This window comes from Xiphophorus hellerii, chromosome 4, assembly GCF_003331165.1.
Source record: "Xiphophorus hellerii strain 12219 chromosome 4, Xiphophorus_hellerii-4.1, whole genome shotgun sequence".
NCBI classification, from domain to species: domain Eukaryota; kingdom Metazoa; phylum Chordata; class Actinopteri; order Cyprinodontiformes; family Poeciliidae; genus Xiphophorus; species Xiphophorus hellerii.
The window spans coordinates 34,798,538-34,820,000 of NC_045675.1; the positions used below are offsets into that span (position 1 = coordinate 34,798,538).

Here is a 21,463-nt window from a genome sequence, read left to right on the forward strand (position 1 = left end):
TCTAAGGAACTCTATCAACTCCTCCAGGGTTTCCCCCAGTGTATTATAAGCCTGGCAGCCCGCCATGCTTTACTAGCAACTGCGCCAGGCCAAGCAGTTTTTTTTGTTTTTGTTGTTGTTAGAAAAATTAATGCAAAAGAAAATAAATACTTTTTTTTTTTTTTTTAAGTTAATGCCATATTGCAAGCGTGTGTTGATCTGATCATTTCACTGGGTGAGCAAATTTATTTCCAAAAGTTTATAGTTTATGCATTTAAAGCCGGGATAGCGGACCAATCACACAGCTGGCGCCTCTGTGCATTGAAGCCCACGCTGCCGCTGCTTGATCTCAGCGCAGATCACGAGCACCTCCTTTCACTCAAACTGGACACAGGATGACCTGCATGGATGTTTATGTTTCTTTAAAGAACTCTACATCAAGATAAAAGTTTGAACCCCGCTGCATTAGCTCTGGTTGTGCAGTTCAATGTGAACCGCAGGAATAACTTGTAGTCATGCTTTCAGAGCTGCACGTTGAGGGAGTGGTGAGAATGATTTCTCTTTGTGAACACAGAATTATATGCAGCGTTTACATCTCAAAACACTGCCTAGGGTTTCCATTTCCCTGTAAAGTTTATGTATTGTCCCGGTTGGCCAGTGTGTTAGTGGTTAACAAACCAGCACTAACTATTCACCATGCCAGTTCAGGTGAGGAGCTTCCATGCTCTCCTAGTAATCATGCATCTCACTGGCTTTATATTATTTTATTATTATGTTTAGTACTATTTTTCTGGTTACTAGATGCATCAAACCGTATCAAATGCTTTGTCTACTTAGTCAGCCAGAGTTGATGAGGTGGCGAGAAGATTAGAAAAACTTGTTCCTTTAGTGTTGGGCAACCACAACAGTTTCTGTGTATTTAAAAACTCAAAAAACACACAATGGAAGAGTTACTAAAGCCACATTAGCAGCATTTAATTAAATCTCCTGCTTGTTGCGCATCTCTGCGCAGTGCAGCGGATTTAGCGCATCATGCAGGGCCGATTCAAAGCTATATGGGGCCTTGAACAAAATTTGACTTAGGAGCCCCTCTTGCTGCTAAAAACATCAGCACCTCTTACAGCTTCTGTGTTAGATTTAGTGAAATCTAGGAGAGGGTGACTAGATTAAAAATACTTGGTAACATTTATTAGATGGGGTGTGAATAAGACTGTCATGACATTGTCATAAACATGACATAACATCTGTCATGAACATGAAACAGTCTTCATGAATATTTATGACTGTTGTCATAAAGTGTCATTCGGTAAATCTTGACACTTTTAATACAACGTTGACATTATTCAAAATGTATTTTTTATAACAACTTGTCATTAACCTAGACAAAATTGTCTTTGTTATGACAACTTGACAGTAACCAAGAAATCATGATCTGACATAAATTTGATATAATAGTATTACCGATTAAATTAAAAAATTATGAAGCTTTATGTGGTAATATTATATTGCTCTGCCATTTTGTTTAGTCTTAAATTACTTAATTTAATTGATCCTAAAGTTTTACAGCAAGATGTCTACATAGCACTTATGAACTTTGCATTTGAAACATTCTTTAAGGCTGTTTTAAGTAGTGCAATAAACCATCTCCACCAGTGAGAGGCAGCAGTGCACGAACAGGCGTGCAGTGTGTTGGTGAAGAAGAAATCTTCCATCTTGTGGGGCCAACCTAACACAAGTGGTAACATTTTAACAGCCAGACCTCCTGTTTACAAAGAAGCTGAAGTTTGTCACCTAATAGTATAAAGTATATGAGGTATGTGTCTTATTAACTTCACATTTTCTTTGAGAAAATAACATTGACTATGTTCTCTTTCTTTATAATGTTAACTATGGACAATTCAATCCAATCCTACCTTTCTGTAAGCTAATGTCAGCTAAAGTTATTAAACTCCATAACTGTAAGGTTAGCGCTTAATCTTAAACATATTTTAGAGGCAGACAAATAGATTTTTTCTCTCCAATTTTAATCTAGCAAATTAAAAGCTAATATGTTAGTCAAAGTTATCATTTATGTGAATTATTTAGCAAGTTGGCTGATGTGACATGGTGCTTGTGTTCTTTGCTTTGCCGACTTTGGCCACATGAAGAACAATTTTAGCCTAAGGAGACATGGGGGGGGGGGCTAATGAAGACATGCTATGGTGTGGAGGATGATAATGAGGACCAGGCACCAGAGAAAGAAGTCATTGTTTGACCAAAGAGGAGATGAAATATTCCCCAAGAAAATTAGGTACGTCATTTTTGTGTTACTACTTTCTCCAGGTGGGTTGGAGTGGACAGGTCTGTGGGGAAGGGGAAACAGGAATCAACATCCACCAACTGAGTTAATAAGTTACGTTTTAGACAACTAATTGTTGTCAAATGTAAAACTGGTGTTTAATATATTTATTTATTAATAAACTTCTTGCAAACATCCATAAGCCAGAGTATCTGGTTGGAAACAATTCTGAATGCTCATTAAGTGAAAAGATCCACTCATGTACCTAAAATTATACATTAAATGATGCATTCTGAATAACAACAGTGGCGGTCTGTATGAACTTCTGCCAAACAAATATTTGATCAGAATAATTTTGTTCAGCTCTAGTCATTATGCTACTTGTATTAAGAAATAATTGTATTGCACTTTATAACAACCATTCATGTTAACTCGACATTTGTCTGCCATTCTGACAGCAAGGGACATTTTTGGAATGGTATTTAAATAAATGCTGAATTAAAATCACATTGTTTTTTGTTTATTTGTTTTTGTTCTTTTTTAGGTGACCACAATGAATTGAGTCATCACCCACTATGAGATTGTCCAGAAGAGATTCACCAAGTTAGAATTCATGAAAAGGCTTTCACCATGATTAACATTGACCACAATTACTGCAAGAACAGCTATAATTTCTGAGCATTCTGGACACCTTCAAAGAGCTGCTTCCAGGAAATGAAGACAACAAGAAGATCTCCCTGTTTTCAGAGCATTACAGGAAGGCTATAACGAAGTAGATGGCTGACTGTTGAAAGAACCTATTTTCTTAAGTTAAAGAATAAGTAATTCTGTTTTAGTTTTTCAATCAGTGTTTCAGAGTTACAATATACTGACCAGAAGTTAAACCTTCTGTTTGAAGAACAAGTTTTATTCCAATGTACAAAGGGTTTGTTCTACAACTATGATGGTAGTTATAAGTAGTTCAGTGTGTCCCACTTCACCTGAGACTTAATATCAATGACTTTGTTAGCATATCATTTGACACTAATAACACTGAACGACATCTTTATAATTGTTGCTACTAGTTTCACTTTACTTGAGGTAAGAGATAATATTAATGACTGTTAATATAGTATTTGACACTGTAATAACACTTAATGACATCTTCATAACTGTTGCTACTTGTTCCACTTGATGTAAAAGATCCCTTTGATATTAAATCAATTTACAGTGTAATAAAGCTTAATGAAATCTTTATTATTGGTCCTACTTGTTTCGTTTTTTTCAGGTAGGGGACATGTCAATTACTGTTTTGTTACTGTTTTGGTTGACAGTGTAATAACACTTAATGACATTATTATGACAACTATTATGACATATTTATGACATATGATGATTCTTGGTTAATGTCAAGTTGTTATAATGAAGACAATTTTGAATAATGTCAACTTTGTATTAAAAGTGTCAAGATTTACCGAATGACACTTTATAACAACAGTCATAAATGTTCATGAAGACTTTCTCATGTTCATGACAGGTGTTATGTCATGTTTATGACAGTGTTATGACAGTCTTTTCACACCCTGTCAAATAAAGTGTTACCAAATATTTTAATTAATGTATGCTGAAGCTATTAAATCAAAGTTAGCAGCATTTATCAATGCTGCTAACTTTGATTTCAATAACTTTGAGCTCAATAAATAAATGCTACATTTATATATCTGTGATCTGTGTTAAAATATTAGCATTTATGGGGCCCCTGAAGGCCTGGGGGCATGATGGAACCACTGACTTAATTTGGATTAAATAGAAGTGCAAATAATTGATATTCATTTTAATTGTGTTTTTTCAATTTGTTTTGGGTTTAAATAGGATTTCACTGGCAATGTTTTCCCGTAACATATAATTACCCAGTAATAATTTTACATTTCCTGTCTACTTGATATCTTTTAATACAAAAACACGGTGGACCGCCAGTGGACCACGTTTTCGCCCCGACCACCGGGCTTAGCAAGTTTTCTGGGGGAAACCCTGCTCCTCATGCAGAACTAAGTAAAGGTATAGAAATCAAACAGACCTAACATGCATGACATCCATGCTGCTGGTTCTGTGAAATTCAATTGTTTACTTTACATCAGGCTCTATAACTCCACCCTCCAGCCTTGACTATCAACAGGCCTTGAAAGGTGTAGACAAAATCTTTCATATGCTTGTCTGGCTTATCTAGCAGGAAATGTATATATTTTAGAAGGTTTTAACTTCTATCCCTTGTTGTGAGCTTCTGTTTTGTGAGCCTTTATCATGGAGTTTTCTGTGATTCCCACTGAACTTTAGTGGACTGAGGGAGAGAAACAGATGCTATAACTTGGTGAAACCACAAGGATAAACTTCATTGAAAAGTATGCACAATTTTCATTTTAACTCGGTTTAAGAAAAATTCTGTCACACCATCATCCTTGTCAATGACCTTGTCTGTGCATGTGCAGTCTCTTCTCAACTAAAAGGCAGAAAATGTTCCCCATACCTCTCCATAAACATGCATGTGTATACACTTTTGTTGACCTCTACCCACATGTCTTTATGTGCATTAAGTGCATTTTACTTGGATATTTATTGTAATTTCTTGTATTTTGGCTTATTTGTTCTTTCTTTATGTTTTTTACAGAGATCCTTGGACCTTTATTGTCAAAAAAGGTCACCCTTCTTCTGCTGTGGAGGATCACACAGTCTATAAAGGTAGGAATCAATTTAAAATGTATGCCTCATTTCTGTAGCTCATGATCAAAGTGAAAGAAATTGAGTAAAAAATCTTTTTTACAGCCATACAGCAAGGTCAGTAAGCAACTGTTTTTACATTTGTTAAAACTACAGCTATGTTGTAATAATAATATGGCAACCTCCTCTGCTTTTTCCCAGTGCAGAAATACAACACTTGGTCAGAAACACACTATCAGAGCCAGGAGGAGGTTTTTAGCACTGTCAATCATGTGTGTGTACATGTTGCTCATTCCTCCCCCTTGCTCTCTGCTATGCTACATAGTCTTCCCAACTGTAGAGCTTGTCATGATTGCTCAGGCTAGGCTAGTTCTTCTGTAAAGGTAAATTGTTTTTCCGCCATTTGCACATAGAGCTCGTACATGATTGACAATGATGAGACCATCCTCAGAGCTCTGGTATGTTGTTTTTGAGCAGGATCAGTGTATTTCTACGGATGACAATATTAGTATTGGGAGGAAGTGGAGGAGTTAATTTTTTATACCATACTATCATGAAACACTGACAGTTCCAACAAAAATGTAAAAAACATTTTTTTATGTTTTTTTAAATTTTTTTATAAACTGCAGCTTTTAAGAGAATCTAAATTTACAAAACATTTTAATGAGACACCTAAAGACCATGATGTACAGAAGGAAATAGTGTTTCACTCCATTTAAACTAGTTTCCATATGCAGTTTTGTTTTGAGACATTGTCAGATAGTCTGTGTGGTTTGTGTAGAATGGCTGGGCCAAGTTGTTTGTTCTGTATGGAGTACACTCAGCTTCTTGGTGGGTTTTGATTTTGGTTCTTTGAGCTTTTTGCCCTATATGGGCTTTGGTATAGGTTTTTTCACAGGACCCCTTCCAGCTGCTTTCTGGGTGACAAGCATACCATACCATGACAAGCATGTCACCCAGCTTTCTGGGTTTTGTGGGTCTTCTTTTTACAGTTGTGAGCTTTCGTAGGATGGCTTTGTTGAGCTTGTGGGGATGTTTTTTCGTAGTGTGAACTTTGTACATGGCTTTTGCATTGGGCACTTCTTGCTGCACCTTGCCCTCCACTGTGTGGTAGATTGTGGTGTTCCTTTGTGGTGCTGCTTCACCTGGGGTTGGTGCTTTTTACTGTGCCCCTACATACATACGAACATATGGTTTTGGGGACTAGGGGTTGCAGTGTGTGTTCTGGGGAGGTGGGGGGGGGGGGAGGGGGGTTACATCCCTTTTTGGATGTAGGGTCGCTGACAGTGTAACTAGGCTTGATGGTGGTTCTCCTTGGGATGGTTGCAGTGGCAGTGATGTTTGCTCACCATGCCTTCACCAACTGGGGCATGGTGAGGGCTGTTGACCTTCTATGAAGGTGGGTCATCATTGGCTTTTCAGGTTTGGAGCTTTCTTGCAGCATTGTGCCCCTTTTGGCGGAGATTCAGAACGTCTGTGTTCAGGGGTGTGAGTTTAGAATCTATGAGCTCTATTGAGCTAAATTGATGTTGGAGATCGGAAGTTTATAGTGTTGGGTTTGGGACTGTTTTGTCCTGTTGCGGCTTTGTTTTGCTGGGTTTTTCTGGCCTCATCTCCAAATGGGACAAGTGTCGTTCAGATGGTGCCCGGCCGTTATCTGGCCTGATTGGTTGTTCTGCTAAAACAGGATCTTGGGCTGTCTACTTGTCTCCAAGCTGGACTGAAGGGGACCACCTCCTGAGTCCCGGAGCTAGTTGCACCCGTTGGCTATCGTTACATGGACCTGGGAATATAGTGTGTGTATAGGGAGGGTGAGTGTATGTACGGCATCCATTGTTGTGTGTCTCAACTTTGAGTGTGGGTGTCTGTGTGTGTGCTTATGAGAGTAAGAAGGGGTGTGTCAGTGAGTGTCTGTTTGTTTGTCAAGTTGGGTCTGGCCTACCTACTCTCCTGGATCATCTCACCCCCTCCACCTGCTCACTCTGCCACCTCCCTGACACTGGCAGGCAGTAACAGTGTTGTGGTTCGGGGTTCCTTTGGTTCTTTTGTGGGTTTTTCTGTGCATACACTCACCTTTCACGACAGATGGCGCCATACTCACCCGACGGGAGTGTGTGTGTAGACCGCCATCAAGCACACCTGAACCTGATCAACTCATCAGCAGCGTGTACTAAAGGAGGCTCCTGCCAGTCCTTCAGCGCCCGAGTGTTAGCCAGAAACGGTACCTCTGAGCCTCCTAGAACTAGCCTCTTATCCTTCCTCGTTGATCTGAATTCTCGTTGACCTTAATTCCCCAGTGATTTTTTCCTGTTGTTTTCTGCCTTCAGGTTTTTCCCTCCGGAGAAGCCCTTACGGATCCTGTCTGCATCTCTGATCGAGATTCCCCTCGTGACGCCGTGGGTCCTACCCACTGGTTGCCCGAGCTCCCAGACTCACCTCCTCAGTCTGATTACAAGTTCCCCCCCGGATTCCACGACTGGCAGTTGCATCGCTCCTTTGTCCCCGCCAAGCCCGAGCCTACGTGTCCGCCCTCCGACGCATTTCCCCGTTTCCTTCCTGGACACCAGCCGTCAGGCACCGTACCACCTGGACCACTTAAAAGACAAAGACCCCGAACCTCCCAGTGAACCCTCCTGGATCTCACACCATCGAACCACAAGTAAGCTCCGTTTATTCTGTGACTCTCCCGTTTCCGACAACCCTGAACTCACCATTCTGCTCTGCCTCTTTAGAGAGCCGATCGCTCCGTGAACCCGTTTCCTCCCTGGACCAGACCCGAGCTTCTACACCCTTTACTTGCCGTTTCACAATAAACCAATTACCGTACATACCTCTCCTGTATTGTGTTCTGCATGTGGGTCTGAAAATAGTAAATCCATCATGACAGAACACTCGGGCCAAACACTCAGTCCAGCAGACGCAATACGGAGAACATTGTCCGACCAACAGTCACTTCTGCAAACACACGAAACCGTATTAAGAGAACTAAGCAGACAGCAAGCAGAGACTAATCAACGATTAACCGAATTAGCACATTTTCTCCAGGGTTCCACTCCTCGGGCTCCGACCCCAGCTCCCGCACCCGATCCAGCTCCGGTCCCCGCAATCCAGCCTACGTTTTCCGACATCCGTCCTCCAACTCCGGAGAGATTCTCAGGTGATATAAGTAAATGTAATGGATTTCTGCTTCAATGCTCAATCATCTTTAACCATGCCCCACAAAGTTTCTCCCAAGACGGCGCAAAGATTGCGTACGTTCTGTCTTTGTTGTCTGGACGAGCGTTATTATGGGCAGAAGCCCGTTTCCCGAATCCAGCTCAGTATGGGTGCTCGTTTGAAGATTTTTTAAAGGAGTTCAGACAAGTTTTCAGCCACGATTCTGACAAATCCTTTAATTCCCGTGAATTATGGAACATTAAGCAGGGTCACCGAACCGTCGCTGACTTTGCGGTGGATTTCCGCATTAAAGCTGCAGCGACTGGCTGGAATGCCGCGGCATTAAAGAGTGCATACTTTAATGCCCTGAACGAATCATTAAAAGACGAACTAGCTACACTAGACGAACCAAAAACGTTAGAAGAGTTGATAGATTTAACTATTCGTCTTGACATTAGAATCCGGTCTCGCGCTAGAGAAAGGAGCCGGAGAAATCTGCCAGCGAAACAGTTGGGGGGTTTGACTCTCACTCCGGGGGTCTCTCCTCCCCGAGCTCCCCAGGAGCCCGAACCCATGCAGGTGGGGCGGACTCGGCTAACTCCTGAGGAGCGGCAACGACGCATATCAGCCCGCCTATGCATTTATTGTGGTTCCCCTGGTCATTTTCTCGCTCAGTGCCCTGTCCGTTTAAACCCCCAGGTCCGCTTTTAGAAACGAGGAGGTTGGCGGACCATTTGTTAAGCAAAGACTCTCCTCGATTATTATTACCTGCCACAATAATTTATCACAATCATTCCGTCCCGTTGTCTGCCCTTGTTGACTCTGGCTGCAAACAGAACCTCATAGACGAGTCCTTGGTTAAACAAATGGCCATAGAAACCGAACCTTTGTCTGTTCCATTGCGAGTTACTGCCCTAGATGGGAAGACTCTTCCACAGATCTCCCACCAAACCAAACCGCTTCACCTCATAATCTCCGGTAATCACAGTGAGTTCATTTCATTTTTCGTGTTTCCCACATCCAACTCGCCTATAATCCTTGGGTTTCGATGGTTGCAACAACACAACCCACAAATTCACTGGTCAGACAGGCGTGTAGAATCTTGGTCCACGTCATGTCACTCATCATGTCTCCGCTCAGCTGTTCCCCCAGGTCCTCCGCCGGCTGAGCCGCAGGAGGCTGATCCAGTCGACCTGTCCATCATTCCTCCAGAATACCATGATCTCACTCCCGTTTTCAGTAAGTCCAAGGCTCTCTCTCTACCTCCTTCTCGTCCGTACGATTGCTCCATAGATCTCTTACCCGGTGCCCGTCCTGAAAGAGAAACCATGGAAAAATACATTAAAGAGTCGTTAGCCGCGGGCATAATCCGCCCATCTTCGTCACCCCTGGGAGCAGGGTTTTTCTTCGTAGGGAAAAAAGATGGCTCATTGAGACCATGCATTGACTACAGGGGACTAAATAATATTACAGTTAAAAACAAATATCCCCTTCCGCTGCTGTCATCAGCTTTCGAACCAGTCCATGGAGCAACAGTTTTCTCCAAGCTGGACTTAAGAAATGCTTACCACCTTCTGCGCATTCGTAAGGGAGACGAATGGAAGACAGCATTTAAAACACCCATTGGGCAGTTTGAGTATCTTGTTATGCCGTTTGGATTGTCGAATGCTCCTGCCTTTTTCCAAGCTCTGATAAACGATGTTTTAAGAGACTTCCTAAACATTTTTGTATTCGTTTATCTCGATGACATTCTGATTTACTCTAAATCCTTAGATGAACACAAGCATCACGTCCGTCTGGTTTTGCAGAGACTTTTAGAAAACAAGCTATATGTCAAGGCAGAAAAGTGTGAATTCCACAAGTCGTCTGTGTCATTTCTGGGTTTCATTCTTGGGGGCGGACAGGTAAGGCCGACGGAGGAAAAGATTCGGGCGGTCCTGGAGTGGCCAAGACCAGAGACCCGCAAACAGCTACAACGTTTCCTCGGATTTGCCAATTTTTACCGTCGTTTTATCCGCAATTACAGTCAGACAGCCTTACCTCTTACCGCTCTAACCTCTACCAAGATTCCTTTCAGTTGGACCCCGGAGACTGGCTGCCTTCTCTCGTCTCAAGAACCTCTTTGCCACCGCACCCATCCTCATTCAACCGGACCCCTCTAGGCAGTTCATCGTAGAAGTGGATGCGTCTGATTCCGGAGTTGGAGCAGTATTGTCTCAGATATCACCCCAAGACAATAAAACTCACCCCTGTGCCTTTTTTTCACGCAGATTAACACCACCTGAAAGGAACTATGATGTGGGGGACCGGGAACTACTAGCCATAAAGTTGGCCCTGGAGGAGTGGAGACACTGGCTGGAGGGGGCAGAGCTTCCAGTCTTGGTTTGGACCGACCACAAGAATTTGTCCTACCTACGTTCCGCGAGACGGCTAGATCCACGACAATCACGCTGGTCGTTATTCTTCTCCCGGTTCAACCTCTCCATTTCATATCGCCCAGGATCTCGCAACATAAAACCTGATGCCCTTTCCCGTCTCTACTCATCTGATGACTTTGAGAAGGTTCCAGCCACCATCCTCCCTCCCAGCTGCACAGTTGCAGCAATAACCTGGGAAATAGAAGACATTATAAAACAAGCACAACTGTCCGACCCAGCTCCTGATTCCTGTCCACCCAATAAGACCTTCGTTCCTTCCTCCGCCCGGGCCCGTTTTCTTCAGTGGATTCACGCATCAAAGTTTTCTGGTCATCCCGGCATCAGTCGCACCGTCGCCCTAGTCAACCGAAGGTTCTGGTGGCCGTCCGTTCACAAAGATGTCCGGGATTATGTTCGAGCCTGCACCGTCTGTTCCCGTAATAAGACATCCCATCAACCCCCGGCTGGTCTCCTTCAGCCACTTCCTATTCCAAAGCGCCCATGGTCCCACATATCGATAGACTTCGTCACCGGGTTGCCACCCTCCAAAGGCATGACCACCATCCTCTCCATTGTTGACCGCTTCTCCAAAGCTTGCCATTTCGTTCCCCTCCGTAAATTACCCACGGCCTTCCAAACAGCACAACTTCTGGTCAAACACGTTTTCCGGCTTCATGGCATCCCGCAGAACATCCTATCGGATCGAGGACCACAATTCATCTCCCAGGTTTGGAAGAATTTTTGTTCAGCATTACACGCCAATGTTTCACTCACATCTGGTTTTCATCCGCAGTCCAATGGCCAAACAGAACGTCTCAATCAGGATCTGGAAACCACCCTTCGTTGTTTTTCATCCTCCAACCCCTCTGACTGGTCTCAATATCTCCCTTGGGTGGAGTATGCCCATAACAGCCATGTTTCCGCTGCTACAGGTCTGTCCCCATTCGAAGCATCCCTCGGCTATCAACCACCTCTACTCTCAGCCAAGGAAGAGAATATTTCTGTCACCTCCGTCCGTCACCACATCCGTCGCTGTCAGAGGGTTTGGAAGGCTACTATAGACAATCTCAACCGCACTGTCGAACAGATTAAACGCCAGGCTGACCGCAGGAGGATTCCTGCTCCCACCTACACACCCGGTCAACAGGTTTGGTTGTCCTCCCGAGACATTCCCCTCAAATCTATGTCTAAAAAATTAGCTCCTCGTTATATTGGTCCTTTTACTATAGAAGCCGTCATCAGTCCATCCGCTGTCCGTCTCCGTTTGCCCACTTCCCTCCGCGTCCATCCCACCTTCCATGTGTCCCACATTAAACCCGTCCGGACCAGCCCGCTCTGCCCTCCAGCCGACGCCCCTCCTCCCCCCCGTGACGTTGATGGCCACCCTGCTTATTCCGTCCACCGGATCGTGGACTCCCGTCGGCGAGGTCGCGGCTGGCAGTACCTCGTCGACTGGGAGGGCTACGGTCCGGAGGAGCGTTCTTGGGTCCCGGGTTCTTTTATTTTGGATCCATCCCTCATCACCGACTACCGTTCCTCACTGACGTCCGGTTCTTCGAGGCCGCCAGGTGGCGGCCGTTAAGGGGGGGGTACTGTTGTGGTTCGGGGTTCCTTTGGTTCTTTTGTGGGTTTTTCTGTGCATACACTCACCTTTCACGACAGATGGCGCCATACTCACCCGACGGGAGTGTGTGTGTAGACCGCCATCAAGCACACCTGAACCTGATCAACTCATCAGCAGCGTGTACTAAAGGAGGCTCCTGCCAGTCCTTCAGCGCCCGAGTGTTAGCCAGAAACGGTACCTCTGAGCCTCCTAGAACTAGCCTCTTATCCTTCCTCGTTGATCTGAATTCTCGTTGACCTTAATTCCCCAGTGATTTTTTCCTGTTGTTTTCTGCCTTCAGGTTTTTCCCTCCGGAGAAGCCCTTACGGATCCTGTCTGCATCTCTGATCGAGATTCCCCTCGTGACGCCGTGGGTCCTACCCACTGGTTGCCCGAGCTCCCAGACTCACCTCCTCAGTCTGATTACAAGTTCCCCCCCGGATTCCACGACTGGCAGTTGCATCGCTCCTTTGTCCCCGCCAAGCCCGAGCCTACCTGTCCGCCCTCCGACGCATTTCCCCGTTTCCTTCCTGGACACCAGCCGTCAGGCACCGTACCACCTGGACCACTTAAAAGACAAAGACCCCGAACCTCCCAGTGAACCCTCCTGGATCTCACACCATCGAACCACAAGTAAGCTCCGTTTATTCTGTGACTCTCCCGTTTCCGACAACCCTGACCTCACCATTCTGCTCTGCCTCTTTAGAGAGCCGATCGCTCCGTGAACCCGTTTCCTCCCTGGACCAGACCCGAGCTTCTACACCCTTTACTTGCCGTTTCACAATAAACCAATTACCGTACATACCTCTCCTGTATTGTGTTCTGCATGTGGGTCTGAAAATAGTAAATCCATCATGACATCCAGTTTCACTCGATGGCTAACCTGTTGAAACTTTGGCTAATTTTAAATACCTCGGGTCATTCCTGGACAGTCAGCTCAAATTTGCTGAAAACACTGACTATATTTTGAAGAACTGTTCCCAGAGACTATCTTTTAAGAAAACCCAGTGATCTTGGGGTTATCCAACTAGAGGTTGTGTACAAGACAATGTTGAGTGTTTTAACTGTTCATCTCATCTGGTTTGGTCACATGAGCTGCAGATTAACAGACAAACTTTTACGAATAATTTCAATGGCGGGTAAAGTAGCAGGTAAATAGTGGTGAAACCAAAAACAACCCTGTCTCAACTGTTTGCTGAAAGAACATGGAAAATGCGAGGAATATTTTAGTAGATGCCATCCATTCTAATTTTTCATCAGTTTGAACCTCTGAGCTGATAAAGGCGTTATTGTGTTCCTTTGGCAACTAAGAATATCAATTAGAAGTCATTTATTGATAATACAATAATTATTCTTAACCAAATTAATTAACATTTACCTGTAGTATGCTCAGTGTATTACCCGATGCACAAATTGTTGATATGGTTCAAGGATTCAAGGTTTTTTACTGTCATAACACCTTGATAGTTTGTGGTACTAAATTTGTACTTGGGTCCCAGATCAAAAGATCTAAAGGTTGCTCCCCACAATCCTTTGTGCAGCCTTGACCACCCTCTGCAGAGCCGTCCTCTTAGCGGCAGTGCAGTTGCTGTATCACATGGTGATGCAGACAGAGAACGCTCTCCACCATACAGCGATTGAAGCTCCTCAGGACTGAGTTCCCAAGTCCAGCTCTGCAGCTTCCTGAGGAAGTAGAGACGCTGGTGGGCCTTCCTGACTAGACGGGAGGTGTTGCATACTAAATAGTTAGTATGCAAATTAAGGTACCTGTATCTGGAGACCAAAGCTGCTCCTCTGACGTACAGGGGCTGAAGAGGATCCTTGCCCCTTCTGAAATTCACCATCATCTCCTTGGTCAATACATCAATACATTGATGCAGAGGTTATTTTCTCTGCACCACTGCACCAGGTATTCCACCTCCGCTCTGTAATTGGACTCATCACTGTTTGTGATGAGTCCCACTACTATTGATGCTCTGTCATCAACAAACTTCACTATAAGACAGCTGAGGTGCCTTGCCGAGCAGTCATATGTCAGCAGAGTGAAGAGGAGGAGGCTCAGCATGCAGCCATGCGGCGAGCCAGTGCTGAGGGTGATGGAGGAGGAGATGCTGTTGTGGATCCTGACACTCTGAGGTCTGTTGCTTCAGGAAGTCCAGAATGCAGTTCCCCAGTGTGGAACTCAGTCCAAGGGAGAAGAGCTTCTGCACCAGGGTCTGTGGGATGATGGTGTTGAAGGTCAAGGAGAAATACGGAAAGAGAAGACGGATGTAAGAGAGAGTCTATTTGGGTGAGGGCGGTGTGGACCAACGATGAGATGGCATCAGTAGTGGAGCTGTTCTTCCTATAGACATACTGAGGGGTCCACAGTGACATCGATGGAGTCCTTGATGTGGTTCATGACTTGCCTCTCAAAGCACTTCATGACTACTGATGTTAAGGCTATAAGCCGATAGTCATTCAGGCTTGTCACTTTGGAGCATTTGGGGACGGGGACAATAGTGGCGGTCTTTAAGCAGGTGGGCACAGATGACAGTGGCAGTGAGGTGTTGAAGATGTCCGCCAACACCTCACAGACAGCTGATGTGCACAGTCCCTCAGAACTCGCCCTGGGATGTTGTCGGGGCCTGCAGCCTTACGGGGGTTGATTTCCCGGAAGCACTTCTTCACATCTGCTGTGGTCACACAGAGAGCTGTGTCACCAGGTGGTGATATTAGTTTGGTGCTGAGGGAGATGTTAGGATCCTCGAAGTGGGCGTTCTATCGTTATTCTATGAATAAGTTATTTTATTGTTTTAGAGTCGAAGGAAAATGTCCACCTTGATTTAAATAGTTTCATCTTAAATTTTCCTGTACATAAGACTCTATGAACAAACAGTCTCTCAGAATAACATGGCATCATAAAAGCAAAATGTGAATTTTATCTTGTACCTGTATAACAACCCTGGTTGTAACAACCAGATTTGGTATTCTTTTGTGAACCTAATTAATTTGTTCGTTACCGACTTTTGCTCAATTAAGTTTCTTATGTATACATTATAAATGGTATTTTACAATTTCTTTTTTTCTCCCTATAATTGATGAAGATATATTATGTATAATGTATAAAGGTCTTGTTTGTCATTTAATTCATGTAATAAATACATCCATCCATCCATCCATCCATCCATCTTCTTCCGCTTATCCGAGGTCGGGTCGCGGGGGTAGCAGCTTCAGAAGGGAGGCCCAGACTTCCCTCTCCCCAGCCACTTCTTCTAGCTCCTCCGGGGGAATCCCGAGGCGTTCCCAGGCCAGCCGAGAGACATAGTCCCTCCAGCGTGTCCTGGGTCTTCCCCGGGGCCTCCTCCCGGTGGGACGTGCCCGGAACACCTCACCAGGGAGGCGTCCAGGAGGCATCCTGACCAGATGCCCGAGCCACCTCAACTGGCTCCTCTCGATGTGAAGGAGCAGCGGCTCTACTCTGAGTCCCTCCCGGATGACTGAGCTTCTCACCCTATCTCTAAGGGAGAGCCCAGCCACCCTACGGAGAAAACCCATTTCGGCCGCTTGTATCCGCGATCTCGTTCTTTCGGTCATGACCCAAAGCTCATGACCATAGATGAGGGTGGGAACGTAGATCGACCGGTAAATCGAGAGCTTCGCTTTTTGGCTCAGCTCTCTCTTCACCACGACGGACCGGTACAGCGCCCGCTTGACAGCAGACGCTGCGCCAATCCGCCTGTCGATCTCCCGCTCCCTTCTTCCCCCATTCGTGAACAAGATCCCGAGATACTTAAACTCCTCCACTTGGGGCAGGACACCCCCCCTGACCCGGAGAAGGCACTCTACCCTTTTCCGGCTCAAGACCATGGCCTCGGATTTGGAGGCACTGATCCCCATCCCGGCCGCTTCACACTCGGCTGCGAACCGCTCCAGCGAGAGCTGCAGATCACGATCTGATGAAGCCAAAAGGACCACATCGTCTGCGAAAAGCAGAGATGAGATCCTAAGGCCACCAAATCGGATCCCCTCAACACCTTGGCTGCGCCTAGAAATTCTGTCCATGAAAGTGATGAACAGAATCGGTGACAAAGGGCAGCCCTGGCGGAGTCCAACTCTCACCGGAAACGAGCCCGACTTACTGCCGGCAATGTGGACCAGACTCTGACACCGGTCATACAGGGACCTGACAGCCCGTATCAAAGGGCCCGGTACCCCATACTCCCGGAGAACCCCCCACAGGGCTCCCCGAGGGACACGGTCGAACGCCTTCTCCAAGTCCACAAAACACATGTAGACTGGTTGGGCGAACTCCCATGCACCCTCCAGGACCCTGCCGAGGGTGTAGAGCTGGTCCAGCATTCCACGACCAGGACGAAAACCACACTGCTCTTCCTGTATCCGAGGTTCGACTATCCGACGGACCCTCCTCTCCAGGACCCCTGAATAGACCTTGCCAGGGAGGCTTAAGAGTGTGACCCCTCTATAATTGGAGCACACCCTCCGGTCCCCCTTTTTGAACAGGGGGACCACCACCCCAGTCTGCCAATCCAGGGGAACTGCCCCTGATGTCCATGCGACATTGCAGAGTCGCGTCAACCAACACAACCCTACAACATCCAGAGCCTTAAGGAACCCCGGGCGGATCTCATCCACCGCCAGAGCCTTGCCACCGAGGAGCTTTTTAACCACCTCGGCGACCTCGCCCCCAGAGATTGGAGAGCCCAACCCAGAGTCCCCAGGCTCCGCTTCCTCAGTGGAAGGCATGTTGGTGGGATTGAGGAGGTCTTCGAAGTACTCTGCCCACCGGCCCACAACGTCCCGAGTAGAGGTCAGCAGCACACCATCCCCACTATAAACAGTGTTGGTGCTGCACCGCTTCCCCCCCCTGAGACGCCGGATGGTGGACCAGAATCGCCTCGAAGCCGTACGGAAGTCTTTCTCCATGGCCTCTCCAAACTCCTCCCACGCCCGAGTTTTTGCCTCAGCAACCGCCCGAGCCGCATGCCGCTTCGCCCGCCGGTACCCATCAGCTGCTTCCGGAGTCCCACAGGCCAAAAAGGCCCGATAGGACTCCTTCTTCAGCCTGACGGCATCCCTCACCGAAGGTGTCCACCAGCGGGTTCGAGGGTTGCCGCCGCGACAGGCACCGACAACCTTGCGGCCACAGCTCCGATCGGCCGCCTCGACAATGGAGGCACGGAACACGGTCCACTCAGACTCCATGTCCCCCACCTCCCCCGGGACGTGTTCGAAGTTTTGCCGGAGATGGGAGTTAAAGCTCCGTCTCACAGGGGATTCCGCCAGACGTTCCCAGCAGACCCTCACAACACGTTTGGGCCTGCCAGGTCTGACCGGCTTTCGCCCCCACCACCGGAGCCAACTCACCACCAGGTAGTGGTCAGTGGACAGCTCCGCACCTCTCTTCACCCGAGTGTCCAAGACATACGGCCGCAGATCCGATGAAACGATGACAAAGTCGATCATCGAACTGCGGCCTAGGGTGTCCTGGTGCCAAGTGCACATATGGACACCCTTATACTTGAACATGGTGTTCGTTATGGACAATCCATGGCGAGCACAGAAGTCCAGCAACAGAACACCGCTCGAGTTCAGGTCGGGCGGGCCGTTCCTCCCAACCACGCCCCTCCAGGTCTCACTGTCATTGCCCACGTGAGCGTTGAAGTCCCCCAGCAGAACAAGGGAGTCCCCAGGAGGAGCACTCTCCAGTACCCCCTCTAAGGACTCCAAAAAGGGTGGGTAATCTGAACTGTCGTTCGGCCCGTAAGCACAAACGACAGTCAGAACCCGTCCCCCCACCCGTAGGCGGAGGGATGCTACCCTCTCGTTCACCGGGGTAAACCCCAACGTACAGGCGCCGAGATGGGGAGCAACAAGTATGCCCACTCCTGCCCGACGCCTCTCACCTTGGGCAACTCCAGAGTGGAAGTATGTCCAGCCCCTCTCAAGGAGACTGGTTCCAGAACCAGAGCCGTGCGTCGAGGTGAGACCGACTATTTCTAGCCGGAACCTCTCGACCTCACGCACTAGCTCCGGCTCCTTCCCCACCAGAGAGGTGACATTCCACGTCCCAAGAGCCAGTTTCTGCAACCGAGGATCGGACCGCCAGGGTCCCCTCCCTCTGCTGCCACCCATCCCACACTGCACCCGACCCCTTTGGCCCCTCCCACGGGTGGTGGGCCCATGGGAGGGGGGGCCCATGTTTCCTCTTCGGGCTGAGCCCGGCCGGGCTCCATGGGTAAAAGCCCGGCCACCAGACGCTCGCCATCGTGCCCCCCCTCCAGGCCTGGCTCCAGAGTGGGGCCCCGGTGACCCGCGTCCGGGCGAGGGAACACCAAGTCCAAAGTTTTCCTTCATCATTGGGGTCTTCGGGCTGCTCTTTGTCTGGTCCCTCACCTAGGACCTGTCTGCCTTGGGTGACCCTACCAGGGGCATGAAGCCCCAGACAGCATAGCTCCTAGGATCATTGGGACACTCAAACCCCTCCACCACGATAAGGTGGCAGCCCATGGAGGAGTAATAAATACATTGTTAAGAAAATAAAAAATGGTGTTTCATTAGAGAATTTATTTTTTACGGTTCCAGTAATGCCAGAATTCTAATAAATAATAAAAACTTTCTGCTATTATGATTTAGTAATGTAATTACTAAATTGTATTACCACCCCCACGTCACTTGAGGCAGTAGCAGGCCCAAAAAGATGCGTCTAAGGAGCAGATTTAGAAGTACACCGAAAGCTATGGAATTTGTTAAAAACTGTGAACTGCGCTGAAGTAAATAAAAGAGAGAAGTTCAAATACATGCTGAGAGTTAAACTACTTCCTAAAGATGAAGATGTATCACAGATTTCAAAAGAAAAAAAAACTGGAGACTGCGAATAATATAGGAAATAACACCCCCTTCATTTCTGGAGTGCAAAGGTCCCGTTTCCAAATAATGCATGAGACTGACAGTGGTCCGTCCCCGCCCCTTTTTGTTTGCTGCAGCGAGGTGTACTTGCAGTCCGTCCTGACACCCGCTCGTAGGTGCCATCATCCCAGAATGCCATCTCCTCTGCTGCCAGTACTCTCTGCCTTCCTCCATCAGCTGTGAACACAGAACAGACAAACATGAACAGCTGCAGATCAATCTCTCCCAGCAACTTCTTGTAAATATGAAAGCCTCTCCTAGGCCCAAGGGGAGAGGGGTGATAGGGCAACACACAGTTTTTGACAATTCTTTGCAGTTCGCTACAATTTCCCATTCTGACAAAAAACTCTTGCCAATAGCCCTCAATCTCTAAGCGCACAACAGCGCTAGGTGTCCAGAGCTGTCGAAAATCCCACTTTTTTCTGCTCCTTTTATTGGTACATTTTGTGGAGGAACAGCCAGTAAACTCAGAAGCTATAGTCTAGAACAGTGGTCCCCAACCACCGGGCCGCGGACCGGACCAATTGGTACCGGGCCGCGCAAGAAATAATGAACTACTTCCGGATGTTTTATTTTGCAAATCCTAAACCGGATTTTACCAGTTACGTCTTGCGCGTCAAAATTGAGCCAATTTGCAGCAGAATGAGTAACAAAACAACATCGGAGTACTGCTGTGCCCCCCCGAACAACAGCATCGGACTCGATACGTACCACACGCCCCTGGAACTAATTCCATTTGTTTTTTGGTAAGAAAGTTGGAAGTAGCCACAAAGAGGCACATCAATAGAGGTTTAGCTACAGTTTTCTGTGACAGTGAATTGTCTCTGGTAATTATTGTTTTTTTATGCAGTAATCTTTGTGTGAGAGACCGAATTTATTAGTTTATTTATTTTACTGTTCATGTGTATTATAGTTCACAGGTACCCCACCCAATTTGTTTTGTTTATTATAATAAATTAGCTTGTTCATTCCTTCAGAACTTGATTGTGTGTGTCTCCTACCTTAATCTTTGACACTCATATTTCCTATATGTCATTGAATGTGACTTTTTACGTGTGTTCTTCGAATGTGCCTTTTTGCGAGGCAGTGCATTGTTTTTGTTCTGCTGAGGAGCGTTAGGCACTGAGTGTGACAAGCTGAGTTTTTGTATTAAGGTAAATAAAACTTCTTTTATTCGCAAAGACAACTCCGGATGTCATCTGTGCCTGAGCCCAGCAACATTTGTTTCATTAATCAACAAGCAAACAGTGTACGTGTAAACTTTTTGGTTATGTTTCTACAAAAGAAAACAACTGATGTACCATAACAAACAATTATTTTATGTTTTTCTAGGAACTAAAGAATCATCAAAGGCACAGAGCGCTTTTCAATTCCAGTCAAGTTCTGGAGAGTACTTTACCATCACCAGCAACAGCCTGTGGGCACAAGGTGAATTCTCCCCTTCAGCTAACTGACGCTTGCTTACTAAATAAATACATAAAACACAAATTATCTTGTCCTTAAAATGAATACAGACTCAGATTAACAATGGCATGAATTATGTTACAGTGACGTTCTGTGTTGTTTTCAGTAAATTGTGTTACTCCTCTCGAGTTTAATCAAGGCTTAACTCAGTTCTTGTTATCAACAGCCATTTATTGTGGACACGTCTTACAACGTCCCCAAAATATGCCGTCAGAACAACAAAAAAAGGTGTCACAAACCTAAATCATTTCACAATAAATGGAGTATTTACATAAATAAAAGGTACTGTAGCAGCTCCCCAGCAGTTGAATTACACAGCCAGTCTTGACGGGTGAATTTAGCATTTTATTTTTCTTTGATTCAGATCCACCTTGATCATCACAGTCACCTCAGTCACTTCAGTCACCTCAATCACCGTGAAAACTAAAACATATACAAATATTAGAATACAAAACATAAACTTACAATACAAACAACAAAACAAAATGTACCTCGGTGCTTTCACTGGGGAACACTAAGTGTTGATTTCTTCGTGTTTTGACAGTTCAAGTCATTCATTGGCACAATGATTCTACCAGCTTTTATAGGGCCTGTCCTCATTAGCTACCTCAGCCCGTGAGGTACATACAGAAACCCCCAAAACATTACAAAGCGTAAATATCATTAAACAAAATAAAATAAAAACCACCAACAATGCTAATCAAAACAGACAAACATCCATAAACAATCTGCGACATTCTTAATTTAGAAAATTCACTTTGAATAATTTACAATAAATAGTCTATAAATATACATTATTTGGGCAATTTATTTTAAATAGTTCACTATTCGTTACAGATACAAATAAACAAAACCGTACCTCATTAACCGCATTGACTCCAGAAGAATAAAGCTAAATTCCTTACGATTAGCTTTTTCAGCTTGAATGCCTCTTGGTGCTCTAAGTGCACCAACCAATGTTTC

The 21,463-nt window shown here is 45.9% G+C and overlaps 1 protein-coding gene and 1 long non-coding RNA gene across 6 annotated transcripts in view; both read left to right on the plus strand.

Moving 5' to 3' along the window:
* Positions 1 to 21,463, plus strand: part of cemip (cell migration inducing hyaluronidase 1) — a 214,942-nt gene that overhangs the window by 42,838 nt on the left and 150,641 nt on the right. For all 5 annotated transcript variants that reach the window (XM_032561532.1, XM_032561533.1, XM_032561534.1 and 2 more), the window contains 2 exons: positions 4,902 to 4,972; positions 20,369 to 20,464. In XM_032561532.1, coding sequence (XP_032417423.1) covers positions 4,902 to 4,972; positions 20,369 to 20,464 — 167 coding nt within the window. The remainder of the gene's footprint in view (positions 1 to 4,901; positions 4,973 to 20,368; positions 20,465 to 21,463) is intronic.
* On the plus strand, positions 1,365 to 3,493 carry LOC116719141 (uncharacterized). The gene is made up of 2 exons (XR_004339096.1): positions 1,365 to 2,269; positions 2,802 to 3,493. It is a non-coding gene; the product is annotated as an uncharacterized LOC116719141 (long non-coding RNA).